At 31.9% G+C, this 21,419-nt stretch overlaps 2 protein-coding genes across 5 annotated transcripts in view; both read right to left on the bottom strand.

The window, feature by feature from the left end:
* Nucleotides 1-574: 574 nt before the first annotated feature.
* On the bottom strand, nt 575-12,019 carry LOC126830794 (E3 ubiquitin-protein ligase RNF14). Its single transcript, XM_050561202.2, has 7 exons — nt 11,985-12,019; nt 8,020-8,237; nt 7,069-7,202; nt 5,723-6,193; nt 4,704-4,932; nt 4,019-4,191; nt 575-3,746 (listed from the first exon to the last, which is right to left on the bottom strand). Exons 2-7 carry the CDS (start codon nt 8,183-8,185, stop codon nt 3,549-3,551), a joined length of 1,371 nt encoding a protein of 456 aa, XP_050417159.1. The 5' UTR covers nt 8,186-8,237; nt 11,985-12,019; the 3' UTR covers nt 575-3,548.
* Nucleotides 12,020-15,042: 3,023 nt separating this feature from the next.
* The window catches only part of LOC126830790 (serine/threonine-protein kinase Nek1), a 29,914-nt gene continuing 23,537 nt past the window's right edge, over nt 15,043-21,419 (bottom strand). For all 4 annotated transcript variants that reach the window (XM_050561190.2, XM_050561193.2, XM_050561192.2 and 1 more), the window contains 7 exons: nt 21,121-21,240; nt 20,116-20,234; nt 19,769-19,893; nt 19,155-19,454; nt 18,534-18,679; nt 18,005-18,137; nt 15,043-17,273 (listed from right to left, as the gene is read on the bottom strand). In XM_050561190.2, the coding sequence (XP_050417147.1) occupies nt 17,263-17,273; nt 18,005-18,137; nt 18,534-18,679; nt 19,155-19,454; nt 19,769-19,893; nt 20,116-20,234; nt 21,121-21,240 (954 nt within the window). In that variant the 3' untranslated portion in view covers nt 15,043-17,262. The remainder of the gene's footprint in view (nt 17,274-18,004; nt 18,138-18,533; nt 18,680-19,154; nt 19,455-19,768; nt 19,894-20,115; nt 20,235-21,120; nt 21,241-21,419) is intronic.

Genomic DNA, 21,419 nt, shown 5'->3' with positions numbered 1-21,419 from the left:
CCAAAAGCTGAGAATGGTTCAGATTGAATTTCTTTGTTGTATTTGTATGCATTGCCATACCCCTGTCATGTTAGATTGTTCAACAACTGGTTGATGGAAACCCTTAACCCTGGAATTTCTGAAACATAGTACCCATCTCTAAGACTATCTGAAATGAACAAATAAAAATACCGGTTCAGTATTCGAGGCTCTAAACAGCACAGATTTCGGAATGGAATACTGCGGTGGCAAACCCCCATGTACAGAATACAGCTAGGGGTCTCACTTAGTCACCTAGCAGGGGAGGAGGCTATTTCTCTCATATTTTTTTTCCACGAGGGGATGGGGAGACAATTCTGGTATTCCCGTGTTTGTAAATTAATGTCTTTGAAAGCAGTACACTTTCGCGTCAAGCAAAATCGACTTTTGTGGTCTAAGGGGAGACAATATGATGTTCAGGACTTTTTGAAGAGTTATCTCCCCTAGTACACTAAACGATAAAATACTCTTTTAATTAATACTAACTAATATTAAACACAAACACTGCACCGCCCCAATATAGCCCAAAAACAACCTGATTTTCTATCTACTGTTTTGCATTATTTTTTTTTAATCCCGAAATCACAATGTTTAATTAGTAACAAATTCAACAGTACAAATACTTGTAACCGACCATTAGATGTTATTCATACCAATATTGTTCAAAATACCATATCTAACAATTAAACTTAAGAGCAATTTGCATAAAAAAATTACGAAAATTAATTATTTTCTATTTAAGGATAAATGGATAAATAAATCATTTGCTATTTTAGAATAAATTAATCATTACAAGCCTTTAACATTCTTAAAGATAAAATTTGATAATGTACATAAGAATTATATGTACGTAATTACTTTAATAATAACACATCAAATTACATGAAAATCAATCATTTTAACATAAAGATAAATATTTTTCGGTTTCGTCATTTCAACCTGTTAATAGTCTTAAAAAATTATATAATGTACAAAAAATTACTCATAATCAGTCATCAATTTACATGAAATTTAAACAAAATCCCATTAAAAATTGTAACTTTCATTTTCTTCATCTAACAAAAATTCATGTACCAATATAAATCCTGTTCAATTAATTAATTTGTTTATAAGCATAAGAACAAAGGTTTCAATGGCTTTTGGTGAGCAGGTACATTAAGATTATTTACATACTAAAAAAACTCTTTAATAAGAGCAAAATATTATTTCAAATTGGTTCTGTTTCATAAAGAACAGAAGATTTGTGTACATATAAATCAAACATTATGCTATACATCTTTATTAAACTCAAGTTTCCACCATGAAGTTTTTGAATATATGTTAGACTTTATGTAGTGTTGAATATCAGAAATTTAGATAAAATTTTACTCAGGGTCATGAATACTGAACAGACTCTTTTCTTTTATAAAAATCATTGTGATACATTTTCTTCTTGGGAGCACAAACTTGCCAGATGTATTTTAAAATAATATAACAAAAAATCAATTACGATTAATTAATCTAAAATTTAAATACTGATGTGATATTTTGCTTTAAAAAGTTTGAAAAATCCATTTTCATGAACTAATTTACAAACATAATGTTAGACACTGTTAGTGTAAATATTTAAATAAATTGGGGGTATTTCATATCTTCATATATTTATATATAAAGATTAACTTAACGAGCCAGCGCTGCTTAACCAAATCAGCTACATAAATAGTCAAATACATAATTATATAAAAATTAACAATAAGATTTTTGCAGTTTAACATAAATGACACATTTTTAATATCTGTACTTAACAACATGAATTTGGTGACTATGTGAAAATTCATCAAATATATGATGATGACTGAAGATTACTGTACTATAATATAATATATCATCTTGAATAATGCATAAGAAAGGAAAATTTTAAAATTACTTATCTGTGTTTTGAGAGCTCATTGCCAGCAGTACCTCACTTCTATTGAAGTTCATTCTTATAATCCTTACACCCTTCTCACATAATTTAGATATTATTTATTTTCAAAAGAATCAATGCAATACTGTTTTAACCTCAGTGACACATAAATTTAATCAATATGCTTATTTTACTCCAGAAATGTCACAGTGCTTATCACATATTGAAAATGAACTCTTTCATTATTTCATTAATAAATTTTCCAAATGCATTTTATTATTAAAATGTGTGCCATTTTGATTTATTAAATGTCATAATGATAAAACACTTCGCCTACAATGTTTCTTTTAAATTAATTCAAATAAAACCAATAGAAATCAAATATTACTTTTTTCCTTATTCTTCTCTCTTCTGTCCAAACCTTAAATTGTATATTTAATTAATTATAAACTCTTCCTTTGCAAATCCCCCTGAAGCTTGATTACATTGATTAATATTAATATAATATTAACTGCTGATATTGATAGATTCACTCTTCCCATTGAGTCATAAAACAATATCATATTAATTAAAAATTTACACCTTTAGCATTCAAAAATATTAAATTAACCCACTAAACATAATAAATAAATAAACTTTCATTTACATTTAATGGCCAACAAAAAACATACAAATATTATAAATTCTGATTTGCAAAAACCAATGCACAATACATGTATTTTTTTTTTAAAAACACAATCACATTCACAGGTATTTCTCTATTACTTTGCCAAAATTAAATAAAATCATCAATTATCTTATTTAATATTTGTTATTTTCCTAACATTTAAATATACATATAGATAACTTATATAATTTCATCTTATTTTACTTTGCAATTATAGTAAGCCATTAAGTCTGGACTTCGTGGAAAAGGGTTTAAGTCACATTCACATTTGAATTTAAAATTATCTGACCAAAAAGAACATTTTAGAAATTTGTATATAGTATTTAGAATAATTAGATTATTAATATATAAAAAATAGAAGCAATATATTGTGATATAAACAATATTTGTTAAGACGATTTATCATGTGCAAGTGATAAACATCTGGTCCCTTATTCATGAAAACTTAAACTAAGTTACAACCGAAATTTTAAGAAATACTTCATTGGATATATGCAAATTGATTTTACTGGTCAGCCAATCGAATTGCAGTATTTCTTAAAATTTTGATTGTATCTTAGTTTAAGTTTTCGTGAATAAGGGCCCTGGCCACTGTTCCTAATAATGGCGTGCCTTAAAGCTTGTTACATAGGCTGTATTTATTATATAGTAATAAATCATTAAAAGTGAATGTTATAAATACCGTAAAACAAGAAATTGATGTCTCACAAAATGAAGGTTTTTGGCATGCGTATAGAAATTAATGAAACATTTTGTTGTGTCTAGAAATGTATATTAAAATTAATGCAAATGTGGGCAGGTCTCATTTAAAACACAAGTCTCTTGTTTTATAGTATGTTTGTATTAACAATTCATTGAATTTAAAAATAGAACAAATGTATAGAATATATTGATGTTACTATACTGTATATTTAGCTAAATACCTTTTAAGTTAAGTTTTATGGCTTCTGGTCTCGGGTGGTCTGTATATAAAATATTTTATAATTCAAACACACCAAATTCATCACCTTCAAAATCGAATTCTTCTTCACCCATTCCTTGAAATAGTTGATTTCTGCATGGACCATCCATGTTAAAATGGCTATAGGGATTACTTCTAGATAAAGAATCTCCGCATAACCAGCAGAAATAGTTTCGACATTTCATACATGTCATCTTGTTGCATCCATCTATTTTCTACAATAGAAAGAATTATGATTAACATAAAAATATTAGGCACAATTCGGAACCCCTTGATCTGATATGATTATTTGTTGTTTGTGGTGTCTGTATATTGTGTCCTGCTCTGTCTTGTGTAATTGTTTGTGTGTGGTGCAGTCCCCCTGCACATACTATTATAGTTGGACATAAGAAACAAGAGAATATTCTCAGAGCAGCCATATTTAATATTCTAATTATCTTCCAAATTCATGCTATATTTGTATCAATTTTAAAATGAATATATGTACCTGTATAGATGTACCACAAGCAGGACATGGTTTAGTATAATTATCTAACCATTCTTTTGTTATACTTTCTTCTATAGCCTGATGTATAATTCTTTTACCATACTTCTTCTCTAAAAACTTCTTACCTTCATCACTAGCATTCTCATATTCTTCTTTTAATTTATTTAATTCAGCTAAATATATATAAAAAACATTAATTGTAACAAAGAGAGAGAGAGAGAGAAATAGGGTTTAATGTCCACTTCACATAAACTAGGTCATTTCAGGACTAAAATATGGTTCAATTTTATTTTAATAATTAATTTGAGCATAGGGGTCTTTGCCAGTGGACAAAAACTAGACGACAGGTGACCCTACTTGTCATGCATAAGCTGGGAATCAAAACCACGCTACTTGACTCAGTAACAGGTGCACATGTTAGACCCAACTCCTCAAATTAAGCATTTTTCATAATTAAAGAGAGAGAAACAGGGATTAACATCTACTGGACAAAAACTAGGTCATTTCGGAACTAACATATGGTTCATTTTTATTTTAATAATTCGCTTGCACGCAGGGTTTTTTTTAGCAGTGGAAGGAAATGTGATTGGACAGGCAACCCAACTCCTTGTCGCGTATAAGTGGGGAATCGAAACCATGCTATTCGGCCACCCACCCGCCCTTTATAATTAAAACAATTACCAACCTGCTTTAATCCTACAAGGTGATAAACCATGATAGACTAATTTACACAGATGACAGAATACAAACTGACATGATGGACATCTACCAATATTATTCTCTCTATCTAGTAATACAGGACATTGACATAATCTTCTAGGACAATACATAATATCCATCATAGTATCTAAACTAGACTTTAACAATAGATCATCATAACGTTTATATATATCATCAGGCACTAAAGCTTTAACCTATAAAATCAGAATAAAACATAGATAATCTGGTGTAAAAACAACAATTGGAAACAGGCTTGTGAAATGAAATGCGATTTAACATACTACTTTTCTCCACCAAACAGTTTAATGAATGGAGACAGGTATGAGAGTGGGAGAGAAATGGGGTTAAACGTCCACTCGACACAAACTAGGTCATTTTGGGACTAACACATGGTTCAATTTTATTTCAATAATTCGCTTGCACGTATCGTTCTTTAGCAGTGGGAGGAAACCGGAGGACCCAGAGAAAACCCACGCTGTTGGACAGATGACCCTACTCCTTGTCACGTACATCTGGGGGAAACAAGAATTGGAAACAGGCCTGTGAAATGAAATGGGGTTTAACATCCTACTTCTCTCCGCCAAACTGGTTAATGGAGACAAGTATGAGGGAAATAGTACCCACACAGTGTCATCTTTGCATATTAATTCAATTCTAAGTGTTGGCATTTTTTTACGTGCATGCCAACAGTTATATGGATGGACATAGTTTTTCGTACCATTCAAGCAGTTAGATGCCTTTGCTTCCCAGACCTTCCATCTTGCACCACAGACAAGGGAGAACCCACGTTGGAAAATCGCAAGAATTTGAACAGGACAAACTACATAGACTGCATACTCAGAAGGCCAATAAACATTTTCATTAATTTAATTCAACAAAATTAATGGTTTAAAATTATACTGAGATAGCAATTAAGACGATTAAACATCTTGAATATTGTTCCTTCAAAATTTAACAAAAGAGAAATTAGATTAACTGCCATACCTGAGAGGGGTGTGCTTCTGATTGACATTTATCATGTGGGCAAATCAAACTTTGTACATTACCATCACTTATCTGTATCACAAAATAATCTCTCATACATTCTTTACAAAATACATGATCACAGTCCATAAAACATATACAATTAGTTCCTTGTTTCTCAATAAAACACACAGAACACAAAAACATTGAACGTTCAAATATATCCGCTTTCATCTGTTTATTATAATCTAATATAGCCATTAATAACAAATCCTGGCTAACAATATCCTGAATACAGCGTGAATCAAACAAATTATTCTCCTCGTTTTTGGAACTAGTGTGTGGGGTGACAATGTTCCGTATATCTAATGGAGAAGAAAGTTGTAAAAAATCAAAGAGTTCTTCCTGAAGAAAATTAATCCACGTAAAAAGAATGACCATGCCTTTGTTTTCTTCCCATAATTCATCTAATCGTTGGCATAAACTAGACAACTGGAAAATAATAATCAAAAAAAGAGTTATGCATTGTCTTTTAAATATCTATCCTATATTCAGCTAGTCAAAAGATTTGAGATTGTAGTCACAGAGTTAACAAGTCAGCAGGGAAACAAAATCCTTCCTTATTAGTTGTTTGTGACTTTTAACAATGGACACAATATTTCAAAAGATAAATAAATGTCAATAACTGTAAGAAATTAGAATTAGAGATGCCAAAACATACAGCAAAACAAAACGTTTTATCATACATGAGACATAGATATTCCCAGTCAATACTTGTATTATGGTTGCACATAATGAACAATGGCAAAGCTCAAATTATAAATGAAATTGGGGTGGAGAGATATAGTACATTTAGAGCATACAATGTATTACATGTGACGTCATCTTCAATAGAAGGCTTGATTTCGCTTTAACTCTGTACATCTTATCAAGCATTTCACGTAATACCCTGCTTATTTCGGCACTAATTTAGATTGGATACTGACCCTCAATCAGCGCGAATACCAAGTCTCAAGCTTTCCAGCTAAAATGTCTACCTGTGATAATCAAGTTGCAAGGTTCAACTTCAAGGTTCGTTCCATGTCAAGGTTTCCGGGGAGGTCGCCATGTCTGATTTGAGTGTGTTTGTGTCACAACCTCTGATTGGACACTATCGTTCACGTGCCTGTGTTAAAGGGAGATAATGTAGCTATAAGTTCAGGAATTGCAGACCAGTGTAGCAACATTTAGATGTTGTAAAACTTGCGGTCATTGCTTCAGGAATATGATGTGATGTCTGCTTACATGCTTGTCAACATCTATTTATAGTCTGAACAAAAATTATAATATCCTATATCAAAATGACATAAGATGATCTTAAAACTTACTTGATTATGTGTGAGCCATTTACAGGTCAAGGTGAAATGTGGGGGAGCAATGGAAGGATAATTTGTAGGCAGTTGGAAGTGTATAACTATGGGTGGTAAATGCTGTATTTTATGAAGACCAGATTCTACATTTCCTGAAATACATTATATACATTTAAAACTCAAAGAACATAGCGCTTGTGCCATTCAATATTTGAAAGTTTTGGGTAGTTCAGCAAAACCATTTTTAATCTCAGACAGGAAAGGACATAATGCAATACTATGATCATTCTTTGGACTAATATACTGAAATTTTATTCTTTATAGTTGTGGCAGTATGGTAATGCTACAACCAAATTTTGTCTACCCTGCTGTCAATTCCAACAGTTAAAACAAAATGATGTTTTTCATGCCCTTCCAAGAGAAAATATCCCATTGATATATATCTGTACCTGCTGTAGAATATGCTCCTTGAAACCCCCAGTTTATTACAATAATTGTCTAATTGCCATAACTCTGTAGTTTGATTCATGAAGATCCCATAAGATTATTTTGACCTATTGATAGGTATTTAATAATTGAACATATTTACACAAGATACAATTTTATAAATACAAAATTACTGAATTGCAAATGACAATCCAAGAAGTTATGTCATCAATATGAAGATGTGGCTACCTAAGTTGTAAAGTTTTAATTGTATTTGATCGTTACTGTTTTTGTATATATTTATTTACTAGTCACTTATTTGTATCACTTGTTTTATATAGACGAGAGTATTATCATTACATAGTAATAAATGCAGTAACTGTGTTTCCATAAAATTTGTACCATGTGTTAATGACAATAATGGGCGATAGTGCAATGTGGGAAGACCCCACATGATGCTACTACAGTACACAACTGTTTGTAATCTTCACTTCTATTAAAACTAGTTGTGTCTAGCTTGTTTTGAGATTAGTGTATATTTACCTTTATTAAGAGGTTCAGATTGAATATAAAACTTTTCTGGTAGATGAGGACATGCTGTGAATTGTCCCCCCTTATCATCTGTATCTTTTATAGTAGAGAGAACTGTCTCATCATAAATACTCTCTAATGCTAATAATTCATCATCTTGTTCTTCTAGATCATCCATCACGACCAGTTACTCATTTATACAATTAACAACATTCACACACGTCACCCACCTGAAAACAACATAAAACTTCCTCTTATTAAGTATGGAAACCACTGAATGGTTTTGGGCTTTTATATATCAAAATATCAAAACTTTCTGTTGAAGATACAAGTTCAGAATCTATATAATTTCTCTTTCATATATTTACCGGTAAATTTAAAACCCACTTGATTTGAATCTTTGACTATGCCAGCAGCATTATTTAATTCTTGGAATGCGAATCCACCAGTCTGCTTATGATCTTTATTTTGATTTTCAGCAAGATATTTGGGGTAGTAGCCTACACATAGGTTACCTGGTTGGTACTTGCCTTATGTGGAAATGAAAATGAAAATGGGTTTAATGCCCTACTTTCCTACACCAATCGGATTATTGAAGACAAATATTTTTCAGTTTGCTACGAGGAAAGTTTTGCCTGGACAGATTCGCCAAGGTCTATTTTGAGTTCCAACTGTCAAGGGTTTTTTTCTACATGAACGGATACAAAGAAGTTATTTTCTTTGTCCCACATTGACATTGTTCGTTGTCAGGACCACCGTCCTCCTCCATTGACAAAGGGGAAACCACTCTGGAAAATCCATGGGAACTTTCTCTGCCTACACTGCGATAGAACCCCAGATCTCCTAGTTTGGGAACCTGTGCCATACTCACTGAGCCACCATGGCTGCCAATTGTCCTGTTAGTCCGGCATCAGGTCTGCAAATATGGGAATATAGTCCACCTAATGTTTTTTGATGGATTATATATTTTCAATATGTGTAGATTCAGAATCCAGATGATGCCACCCTGGCATCCTTGGGGAAACTTAAATATTCAAGATATCTGCCATGGGTATGAGCTTGGCCTTGGGTATCACTCCAAAAAGTGACTGATAATTACACTAGGGAGCCAAATTCAAAATGGGGGCTCATTTTGGTCGGAATATCATTATGTCCCCTATATAGTTGTGTAATATATCACTTAATTCAGATACCGTATATAAACATAAATATATGTTCCAACCAAAAGGTATTCCAATATGACATTACAAACATCGAAATTTCCCTTCAGTGCTCTTCAGAGCAAAGTAAATGTAAAATATGTATATTTCTTCTGTTCCAAATTCCTATATCTTTACTTACAGTTGTAGTGGTTGTGAAAAGTGTTTTGGTCATTATGTGTCATTTTGGTCACATGATTGTTGACAAGGATTGTGGGTTAGGGTAAAACATAGGGCTAAGTCTTGAGTTAGGTTTTGCCCTATTTACATCTCATAATTATGCATTTGGCCTTGTCAAATAGATCTAACTGTCTTATGTTAATTTGAATACTGGAAGCCGTGCCCATTTTGTCCAAAATCACCAAAACTGAATGGGCTGATCTCTGGAACTGTTAGTCTGATCAAGCAAAAAAATCAGAATATCTGTTTTTATCCAAAATAAGCATACAAACCAATTTCAGCAAAGTTTTGATCCCATAATAGCCTGGTTCAAATGTATATACATGCACAAATTAAGAATCTATAGGGATTGGCATACATTATTACTCATGAAAGAATTTATATTCTAAAATTATACCGTTTATAGCTTCTCTGAGTCTAGATATTTCTTTTAAAATATAATATTCAATATGAAATCACCATCAGAATCAGAACACTTGTCACATAAAAACATACATGTATAAATTTATTTCAATAAAACACAGCTAACAAATAATCATTGAGGCAGACATGTATATCACATATGTAATCTGTTGTTCTTATTGATTAGATGAAAAAACTACACTACAATTAGTACAATGTCTACTACTGGGTTCATATTATTACAAATGTATGTTTAATATTAACAAATAATCTATTGGTGATTATTAAACTTTGGCTTCTGCACATGACCATTTTAAGGGGCATTATGGGAGATTAGATAAAGACCTGCCAGTTCTCACTATAATAGTTAAAAACTAAATAATGTAAAGGAATTTGCTGAAAATTTCACTCTGAACTGAGGTATTAGCTTTTGAATGTTAGTCCTAGCCTCGATCATCATTACTAAAGTCGGTACAATAAAACACATGGTCTCGATTATTCATTTTTGAATTAAATCATCAATGAGCATCGAGCAGCAAATAGGATTCATATCCAGTAAATATCGCAGGCTAGAGTTGATTATGGTCTGGTTAAGTTAATTAATATTTAATTAATATTGAGATAACATTTCAGGCCTTAAGAAAGACCTGCAATAGGCAGATTTAGCTCTTGCATAAGGTACATGTATGTTTAATATCTTTAAAGTTCATTTAGTGAAAGAAATATATAATAAATATTTAAATTTAAATCGAAACACTATGATACATGTAATGCTATCAAATTTACTCATTATTGTCTACTTTCAATTGTTAGCTTAAAAGGGATTAAAGAATTTAACCTCAGACTATAATGTTCTCATTACTTCCTGCTTGTTCAATCAACAGCAGAATGAGCTTTCACAAAGTCCCTGTTCCCAAGTGAGAAAAAGCCTTATGTTTCACATTCGGTGATTAGGATCCCACTCGAGTTCAACAGTTATCTTTCCAAAACTATGTTCGCTCGTAAGTTACGAGTCGTAATCATTGGAAAATATTACGATATGTAATGTCTTTAATTCGACAATTGTTTATTTTGTGTTTTAATTTGATCACCATTCCTCTTTGGGCATCTTCATCTTTCCCATATCAGACAGGGGCCAAACCTTAAAGAATACTCTACTTCTTAATAATGCATAGGGTACAGGTCCATATATTCTAGAGTCTGTTGAATTATGTTTATTGTCACCCTCTAACCAAACATGACCTCGTGGAACAAATTTGATATTCTGTGCATTGCTGTTGAATATATGATCACCTTCCATGGCAACAACTCTTTTACAGATAAATTCCAGTGGTTTGGTTGGTGATCTGGCTATAACAATGTCGCCTTTCTGCACCCGTTTATAATTAACACTGATGTGCTCAGTCAAAACAATGTCACTGGAATATATAGTAGGCTGCATCGAAGGCCCAGAACACACACAAAAATCTGCCAGATATTCAAAAGTACAGTGGGCAAGGCATCCATACTGAACCATATAGAATAAAACTCCACTTGATCTGGCAATAATTTTCTTAATCATATTTAATTTGTTTGGGCTGTTGGCCAAATGTTTTTTAGTTATTCAGTCGCCAAGAAAGTTTATGAATTAAGAATAAGATAATGAAAAGTTATCCTTATCAAATTGATAGGACTTGATTCTATTCAGTTTATACTGCCACAGGTAAGTGTGGTTTAAAAAAAAATCTTTTTTACAAACAGCTACACTCAAACAATGAAAGAGGATGAATCCACAACTTGAATGACTAAGTTGAAGTACCGGTAGTAAATAAAAAAGGCCTGATTTGCTTGTGCTACCTGTACATCAAATATTGGAATAGAAAAAATTGCCCAGAGAACAGACAATGTCCGTCAACGACAATGATCAGTGTCGTTGACGTTAAAAACGCGTTGTTTCGATGTTGCAATCGAGCTTTTGACTTTGAGAGTCTGAATTCTCTCCCCTCTATCGTTGGCTGTCATTTGATTTTAATAAATTCCTAATGTTAGGCAATAGTTCTAAGTTCAAAGTGATCCGTAACAGAAAATGGCGTGTTGCTCTTTACATTATATGATGGCAAAGTTTGTTGTTCTATCTCATCCCTTTCATGCATAAAAGTATTTAAAAAATCATTGACAAATCATCTCATTTCCTCGGCAAAAATTTCCCAAACTTACCTAACACTGTCCCGGTTACCCAGTCTGAAAACAACAGAGTTGTTTCCCTTTAATTGTGGGGCAGAATAATTAACCAGACACGCAGATACGTGTGCTCGCAACTGTCACGTATTCTTCGCCGTGATTGGGGCCCAATAAAACAAGTTGGTCCGTCAGCTCAGAGATACCCAGCCCCCCCTGTCTGTTTTAATGCGGGGCTAAATGCGGAATTGTGACCATAAATGGTTATAAACTTTGAACGTTTTAAAATTGAAACCGAAATTAGAGAAATACCAGCCACAATCAGTCGTTAATTTGACTGGTGAAAATTATCTGATCTGAATTAAATTGTCTTGTATTTGTAATGCCCCTCAATCTCATTGCCTACAAAAGAATATACAACTTGTCCCTTGTTGACCGTGCTTCCGTGGACGTATTTTTCGTTGCCTGGCAACATATCTTTATTAGTGTCGCTGGATCTGGGGCGGTAGGAAAAGATGACACAATATTGTCAAAGGCCATAGGGCAATGGAAATATAATGACATTGACTTTCCCATGCGTATTTGAGATTTAACTCTTTCGAAATTCGAGGGCACTTTTTCAAAAGGGAAGCTAGGCAGTTTTGAGGAAGGTATGCCATTTTTTTGGAAGGGAGGGCAAAATACTATATGAACCTCTGATAACTCAAGGTGTTCCCCAAGGCTCAATCCTTGGTCCTTTGTTATTTATTTTTTTTTATTAATGATCTACCTTTACATTTACATGTTAATAGTGATTTATTTGCTGATGATACTACTGTCTATTCCTCATCTTCTGATGTTACTTCATTAATTACCACAGAGCAAAATGAAACTTCTATTATTCAAAATTGGTGTTCCACAAATGACATGGTAATTAATGAAACCAAAACTAAAACAATGAGTATTACACCTTCTTCAAGGCGTAAATTACTTTCAACAAATTTCAAATTCACATAAATAATTCACCTTTAGAAAATGTCTCTACATTTAAACTTTTAGGCATCATTTTTGATGAAAATTTCACTTGGTCTCCTCATGTTGATCATTTATCTAAGCTTCTTTGACAGAAAAACTTTCAATTATGCAAATTAAAACTGTTGCTTTCTACTAAAGTTTAATTTGTTCTATTTTGCTCATATTCAATTCCATATTAATTATTGCTCCACTATTTGGGACTCTTGTTCAATTACATCTATATCTAAACTTGAGAGACTTCAAAAATTATCCTTTAAATTAATTTACAATAGACCTATCTCTGATCATTCCTTTTCATCTAATTATCAATTTTTATCTTCATCCTTAAATCTTCAAACTATTTATCAAAGACTTTTAATTAACAAATATATTTTTGTTTATAAAATTATCCATAAACTTTGTCCATCATATTTATATAATATTTTTCATTATAACACCACTCCATATTCATCTCTCAATAATAGACTTTCTATCTGTAGACCTAACAATGAAATATTTAATGAAGACGGGCATACGCCATACAGTGTGCTATGAGGGAAATTTTGCCCGGGCAGCGGCACTATCGCCTACTTTTATATCGAATTCCAACTGCCAAGGGATCTTTTACGTGCATTCCAATGTATACACGGGACCTCGGTTTTTTGTATCATCCGTAGGACTAGACAGCTGTCCTTGTCAGGCCTGTACTGAATGGACTATGAATTAAAACAAGAGTGGGTCTAGCAGATGGGCGCCACCCACAAACCCACCCCACAATAAATGTCAATTAAATACTGGCTACATCACTGAGCGTCCCGGTGGAACATAGATCGTATTGCCTATAATTCTTTGAGCAAGTAAAATTAGGCTCCATTGCAAAATTTTCAACACAAATCATTACAGTTTGCATGGAAATAAATATGTTACAAATAGTGAAGAGTGGAACACTGAAATCTTAATCTTATCTTACCGAACAGTTTTTTTTTTATTTGTATTTTCGAGTGAGGTTTCACCTTTATTTCACCTCTATTTCAATTGGTTTATTATATGTTAAGCTATGTAAAGTACAGTTTGGGTCAGTGTCATTGGAAATTTAACGAAGTTATAGGCCAGTAACTTTTCTGTAGTCAAATGACTACTGTGGCTGGAGCAAGACGGAAAATACTGGTCCGAGTGGTCTTACAATATAATTAATTGGTTCGAGTGGTCTTTTGGTTTGGTTCAAGTAGTCTTTTGGGTTGGTCCGACTAGTCTTTTTTTTTGGTCCGAGTGGTCTTTGGTCCGTATGGTCTGGATACCGCCTACATATGGTTTTTCGCCGATCGTTATCTCGCCGGAAAGCAGCTTCATTAGAGTTGATATAAAGGCACGCTACTGGATATTGACGGATCTGGAAAATATCTGTTCATGTTTATACCCACAATTCTAACCCTAACCCTTCAGAATAGTTTTAGCCATAATCCACCGTTGTTACAGCTTGAATTTGTACGTTTGACATGTTATTTATAAACCGAACCCTAACCCTAGAGAAAGATATTTTCCAGATCTACAAAGCTCTAGTATTATTCGACATAAAGTTCATGTCATGTATCTGATGATTGTTATTGATATTTTTTTATTAAATTTATGTGAAGGCAGAGGCTATAACACTGAGGAACCTAAGAAAATTTTGAAAAACTGAGTCAATATCCTGGCTTGAGGTCATTGCTGGGAGCAAATTCTTGTGAACCATAAAATGGGAGTCAATGGGACAAAATCTCGAGATGTGCCTTGAACATAATGTAGTCTGTCGCCCCACGACCCACACACTACTGGTACTATTAACTGAGCAGTTCACTATAACAGTGGTTATGATCGGACTGAGACAGTATAAGACTACAGAGTAGGCCCTACATAATGTATCTTTAATTGTCAATGGCATTTATTTCAATATGTGGTATTCCCATTCCTGATCCATAAAGTCGCTCCGTAATTAACTAAGTATTTTCACAAAGATGTGAAGACTATGGCATTACACCACTAGATCACTATTATCCCAGTCAACTGCCTAAATATCTAATTCAAAAGAAGTGGGTAGTAAGAACACTTGCATTTTAATTCACACAAATCACACATACGTCACCACTACTTTGCTACTTGACTTGATTTTTAAACCTCATTTTAAAAGAAAGGGGACTTAGATCAGCTTAATATTAGCAAAAATTACCAATAAACCAGAATACTCTACCTAAAATGACACCAATTTGCCGCTTTTCTCAAAAAGCCATCGTAGTTGAGGTCATTATTTTCCAGGACAAAGAGGAAACTGTATTGAGTTATACTAGTAAAGCAGTCTTTATTCTCCTATACATGTAATCAGTGAAATGTGAAAAATACAGAAATAAAAAATATGACAATTTGAAATAATTTATGGACGGTTATTCTTGTATCACAATTTTGTTCTAAATTATTATCATCTTTAAATAAGTGACCTTTCCATCAAACTTATACATTCATCAATTACTGTTCTAAAATACAAAATGGCAAAATTTACTAGTAATCACTACTAAGTAGTCAGTAGCAAATTTTTTCTAGTAATTATTCCCAAATAGTCAGTTACCAAGATTTATTACCAAATGGTCAGTAACAAAGATTTTCTAGTAATCATTCCCAAATAGTTACTAAGATTTAATAGTAATCACTTCCCAATAGTCAGCAACCAAGTTCATTCTCTGGAGTTTTCAATCAAATTTGTTCTAAACAAAAATTAGTGAAAAATTTTTCTTTCTTTTTGCTACAATTCATTTTCTCATGGACCATAATATATTAATGGAGTCCATGATTTGCTGAAATCGCCCCCCCCCCCCCCAGTTTGTTTTAAGAATGGGGACAGCAATTAACACCAAAGAATTGGTTACATTTAGTCTCATATTTCAATAAGGTTGCGTTTTCAACAATTGTAATATGACTCTTGTTGCAGTGAATAAAATATATCTTTCATACATTAGGAATATGTTTAATAATAGTATTATTAATATTAAGTGATAGTTATTGTTGAGAACCCTTATAATCCTTATACCTATAAACACACACAACAAATATACATCTGTGATAGATAGAGAAAATGCAAATAATATGTTTACATAGACAAGAACACTTAAACAATTAACAATCAAAGTTTAAAAAAATCACAAAAGTTCTTTTTAATCATTTTTTAGTTAAGACATGGTCAGAAACAAAGATTTACTAGTAATCATTTTATTACCACATAGTCAGTAACCAAGATTTACTAGTGATCATTACTAATCAGTAAGTAACCAAGCTTTACTAGTAATTATTACTAAAACAGCAAGAAAACAAGATTTACTAGTAATTATTACTAAACAGCCAGTCATCAAGAATTACTAGTAATCATTACTAAACAGTAAGTAATCAAGATTAACTAGTAATTATTTTTGAAAGTAACCAAGATTTAGTAGTGATAAATACCTAATTGTGGAATGACAAAATGTACAAAATAAATGTCTGTATCACATATATGTATCTGATAAATAATGCAAAATCAACAATAATAACAAAGAAGCACAATATAATGTATCGTTATGCACAATATACAATAAGTAAATAAAAAATACAGCTTGTGATTTCATTAAATCTACACACATTTAACCTGCACCATATAATATGTAACAACTGCGAATGAAAATTTGAAAATGTAATTAATTTCACTTTTTATCAACCCCTCTCTTCCTAGATCCACACTAATACAATATCACTATAAAATTCAGACTCTATATTTTTAATGCTGACTTTGACATTTCAATAGAAATAACCTGTATTCATATAAATTATAATTAAACACATTCAGACATTACCTAACCTGTGCACAAACAAAAATTGCACCAACAGGAAGCATAAGTGTCTGAATCAAAATGTTTGAAAATTGAATTTGGTCGTCTTTAATTTTATACATAAACAAATTTAAAATTCCTTTTGTAAAATCTTAGAACAAGCATTCTTTCAATTTATTAAAGTTGAATTTGTTTGATGGAATGGAATGGGGTTGAAAAATCATAGAATAATATGTGCCAATATACACACAGGTGACTGGGCACTGGCTGGTGAGAATCTGGCTTGAAAAGTCATAGAGGTTTTTCTTGGCTAGGATTTGAACCAGGGACATTCTAATCCACCGAAATTCAATACCCATTCCTTATGACTTAAGACAGTAAAATATGTTTTGGAGTAATTTATTTGTAAAATTATGCACTTTTATATTAATTGCTAGCTTTAATAACACAGGGAGCTTGGAATTTATTGTTTCAATATATAAACTGTTTTCTCTTTATGCATTATCTGAAAGTAGAAATTGAAAAAAAACCCATTAATTAAGCAGACGTGACTGTCTAGTTGTCTGTTTAAATTATACATGGTATTTACCATATTCTAATTATATATGGTGGTTACCATATACCATTTCAGTTGTATATGGTATTTACCATATTCCAGTTACATATGGCAAAATTCCATTACTGGTAGTTACCATGTTCTAATTATTCCAGTTGTATATAGTAATTGTAGTTAAGTTACCATATTCCAATTATATATGGTAGTTACTCATCCATTGTGTCAAGAAATTTCTTATATCTGCTTATCTCGAACTCACCTAATGAACATCTACATTGTGCAATATTCTGTAAATGCGGTAGTATTTTATAGTTACATGGCAAAGGCAGATCGTCACCATGTTTGAATATGGGATTTTGAGAAATATGCCACTTTACAAGATGTAAATTGACCGATGGGTCCCAAGACATTTTGGTCAATTTTTAACATAAGTGGTGACGACCGGCATATAAGGCCGAGTAGGAACCTATGATCTACACCAAGGTTGAACATTCCATCTAAATTAGAAGCACAGTTACTGTGTTCAAAAGTCTCAACCAATCAAACTGGTTAATTTTGCTATATTTGCTATATGGTTACTGTACAAATATTTACCAGTCAGGTGCCGTAACTCAATTTCCATTGTAACAAGGCAAATTATCCTGATTATCGTTATCTGGAAGAAAACTGTAGATCATTACCTTCTGTAAATGCTGTATCAGACATGACCAGTTGGAATATCTTTGGATAATGTTTTTCATTTTCTTTTCCTAAAATTTCTAAAGCTATTTTAGTTCCTTCTTCAACATTTTCATCTTCATCTTCTTGTAAAGCCTGCAACATTTCAAAGAAATTACCGACATAGGTCAAAGGTAAAGTATTACAGTTTGGTGGTAAGTAGGTTGATCTAATTTGTAATTTTGATTAATGATGGGACAGGAGGATCTGCATGATTAAATCTTTGTCTCAAAAGAATAGTCTCTCATCATTATTTTGAATCACTTGCAAACTACAATATTGTGAAATGAAATAGGGGACTAACATCATACTCTTCTACAGCAACTGCATTGATGAAGACACTAGCATGTTCCACATAGAAATTTGTTTGAACCATGCAGAAGATGCTGTTACTCATTCAGTTAAAATATCCTAATATTCTATGGAATGGTTACCGAGCAATCTAGTGTTAAAATTCACTCCAAAATAGACAAATCAATCACTATATTTTACCTGAATGGCTTTATAAACTTTAATAAAGAGATCAAATCCTAAAACTTCTTCTAATTCAGCTCGTGCTTCTTCTAATCTTCCATAAACATCATATTCATCATCCTCATTATCATCATCACCAAATGTTGTTTCTCCATCACTATCACCTGTTAACAGGAATAGAAAATACAACTTGTACTTCAAAATCTTAAAACATCAACAATTTAGCTGGGAAATTTATACAAAATGACTGACTAAACATTTTTTTATCCACTCAATATGTTTTACATACATAAAACTGAAAGAAGAGGTTTGACCTTCCAAATTCAATAAAGGACAAGATCTATGGTCTGTAGAAATAAAATGTAGCTCATGACTATAGCTCATACAGTGAGGGGATGTTAAAAGATAGATATCAAAAGAGGCGTCAGAGTATTTTCAAGATATAAATCAGGTTTCGAATGGACTACATAGTTAAATAGATATTAAAATTAGATTGTATACAAGATTTGAGAAATGAAATGGGGTTTAATAAAGATGGTGATTGATAATGCCTCTTTTAAATTTACAGTATGTTTACAAACATGTACATGTATATATTAATCTATTCTCATTCTCATAAAATATTTTTTAAAATCATACCGGCAAACAAATCAGAAAATGTGTCAGATTTGAGACTAGAGTGACGACTTAAAACTGAATCAGATTGAGAGTGTTTAATATGTCCTTTATTATCATCTTCATCACTTTTCTCATCTTCTTTCTCATCTTTATCATCATCATCATCATCATTCTCTCCAATCTCATTATTACCATCATCATTATTTTCACTCTCATCATTTTCAATGTTTATATCACTGCCATCACTGTCATCACCAGCTTTACATTTTTTCTGACTTGTATCTGACAGTTTAAAATCTACTTTTACACCATGTTCATTTTCTATAAAGATGACAAGATGGAAATTTATTTTACAAGCTACACCAAATTCTATTACCAAGATCTTTTACTAAAAATTTGATCTAAATAACTCTACGTGATTCTCAGACACTGCTACATTCTCATAAATAGCTGTTGAAGTTATCAATAGGCTTCTTTGTCTATAAATTGATCACTGTCTATAAATTTCAAATCAACTGCTTAATTCCTCAAATTGATTGATGTGGGTTTATAAAACTCAAACTTGTAAAATCCTGGAGTTTAAAAGATTAATACTGAATCTTATACATCTTAACTCATAAAGTTACATCTAATACCTTCATCATCATCATCATCATCAATTAACAAACTCTGCATAGTAGCTCTAACATTGATTATATCATCATCATCATCATCATCTTCATCATCGCCATCTTCATCATCACCATTATCATCATTTTCTCTGTAAAAAATAGCAAATTGAAATTATGACTATAAATTTGATTTTATTAGCTTTTCCAGTATATACCATTAACTTTGCAAAATGATTTTTTTAATGCAGGCTCAAAAGTTGTGATTTTTTAGGCTTTTTGAATTTCATTACCCATCCAAAAATCTAGATGTGCAATCATAACTGATCAAAATTGTCAATAATACAATATTTATCACAAACAATATAACTTACACTTGCTGATCATCTGTGTTGTTATCATTATCTGATTTTGGTTGTGATGTATCGGATCTAGGGGAATATATATCTACCTCTGATAAACTCTGTTTTACAGATTCTAAATCATCATCAACCTATGAAATAAACCACATACGCAATCATAAAAACAGATTCTAAATCATCATCAACGTATCAAATAAACCACATAGGCTATAATAAAAACAGATTCCAAATCATCATCAACGTATCAAATAAACCACATAGGCTATAATAAAAACAGATTCGAAATCATCATCAACGTATCAAATAAACCACATAGGCTATAATAAAAACAGATTCTAAATCATCATGAACCTATTAAATAAACCACATAGGCTATAATAAAAAAAGAAACAATCCAAAACACAGAATATTGCTTGGATATTTTGGATTTACACATGAGCTCACATTGTAATTCTACTTTCCAGTATTTCAATTGCAGGTAGTCTCATAAATAGTGGATGATTTCATTATACAGACAACATATGAGGTTGAACATAAAACCTTATTTTTTTTATAGATAGTATTTTATTCACAGAAAATGATTGTGGAACAGACCAGCTAGGCCTATATTACCTAGCTAATATGTTACAAAGAAAGTGCAAAAAAGATCTATAAACAAAGTATGAACAGATAGCTAGGAATAATTTTTAAAAAAAAACAAAACAAGATTGCTATGTTACCATATTCCATGTGTTGGAATAATGTAATAAAATATTATTATCGTCTGTGCCATTTAATAATATCTGTTTTGGAATTAAGTTTGTAGGTAAACTAAAAATTGAATTTTTATGTGGGCTAGATAGAACAGATAAATATAAGCAGAGTTTTCTATTATTTACAATGCAATGTATGACAAAAAAAACAAACAACCTTAGTAAAATAGAAATACATTTACTTTGGGATGGCATTGGCAAGCTGCTGGAAACTGTGTGATTATTTAATAGTTGGAACACAGCATCAAATATTATTAATACCTACCTCCTCTTGTACAGTATTAAGCCGATCAAGACTTAAATGTCTGGTCAATGGTGGTGTAGGATTCTTTTCACCAGTTTCAAATAATTTACTTAGGTCAGGTTCTGAACATGTTCTTAACATCTATAAATATACATTCAATATTTCTATAAGTTAAAAACCTGGATTTCAATATAAAATAATTCAAGAAGTATTTACTGCATGAAAAATTATTAGATTGCTGATTGTCTTTTTGGTTGTTAAAATATAAGGAGTTCACCTCACAAGAGATCAAGCACGCTATAATACTGAATACTGGAGGC

Source organism: Patella vulgata, chromosome 8 (genome assembly GCF_932274485.2).
Source record: "Patella vulgata chromosome 8, xgPatVulg1.2, whole genome shotgun sequence".
Taxonomy (NCBI): Eukaryota; Metazoa; Mollusca; class Gastropoda; family Patellidae; genus Patella; species Patella vulgata.
The sequence above is the reverse complement of the archived record's forward strand: the minus strand, read 5'-3'. Positions and strand labels throughout refer to the sequence as shown.

Bases quoted from the DNA above. Each gene is read 5' to 3' on its own strand.
- LOC126830794 (XM_050561202.2), bottom strand. From the start codon at position 8,185: ATGGATGATCTAGAAGAACAAGATGATGAATTATTAGCATTAGAGAGT. The intron at 7,203-8,019 runs GTAAATATACAC...AATGTATTTCAG, and splicing joins ATCTGAACCTCTTAATAAAG to GAAATGTAGAATCTGGTCTT. The intron at 6,194-7,068 runs GTAAGTTTTAAG...ATTATTTTCCAG, and splicing joins AATGGCTCACACATAATCAA to TTGTCTAGTTTATGCCAACG.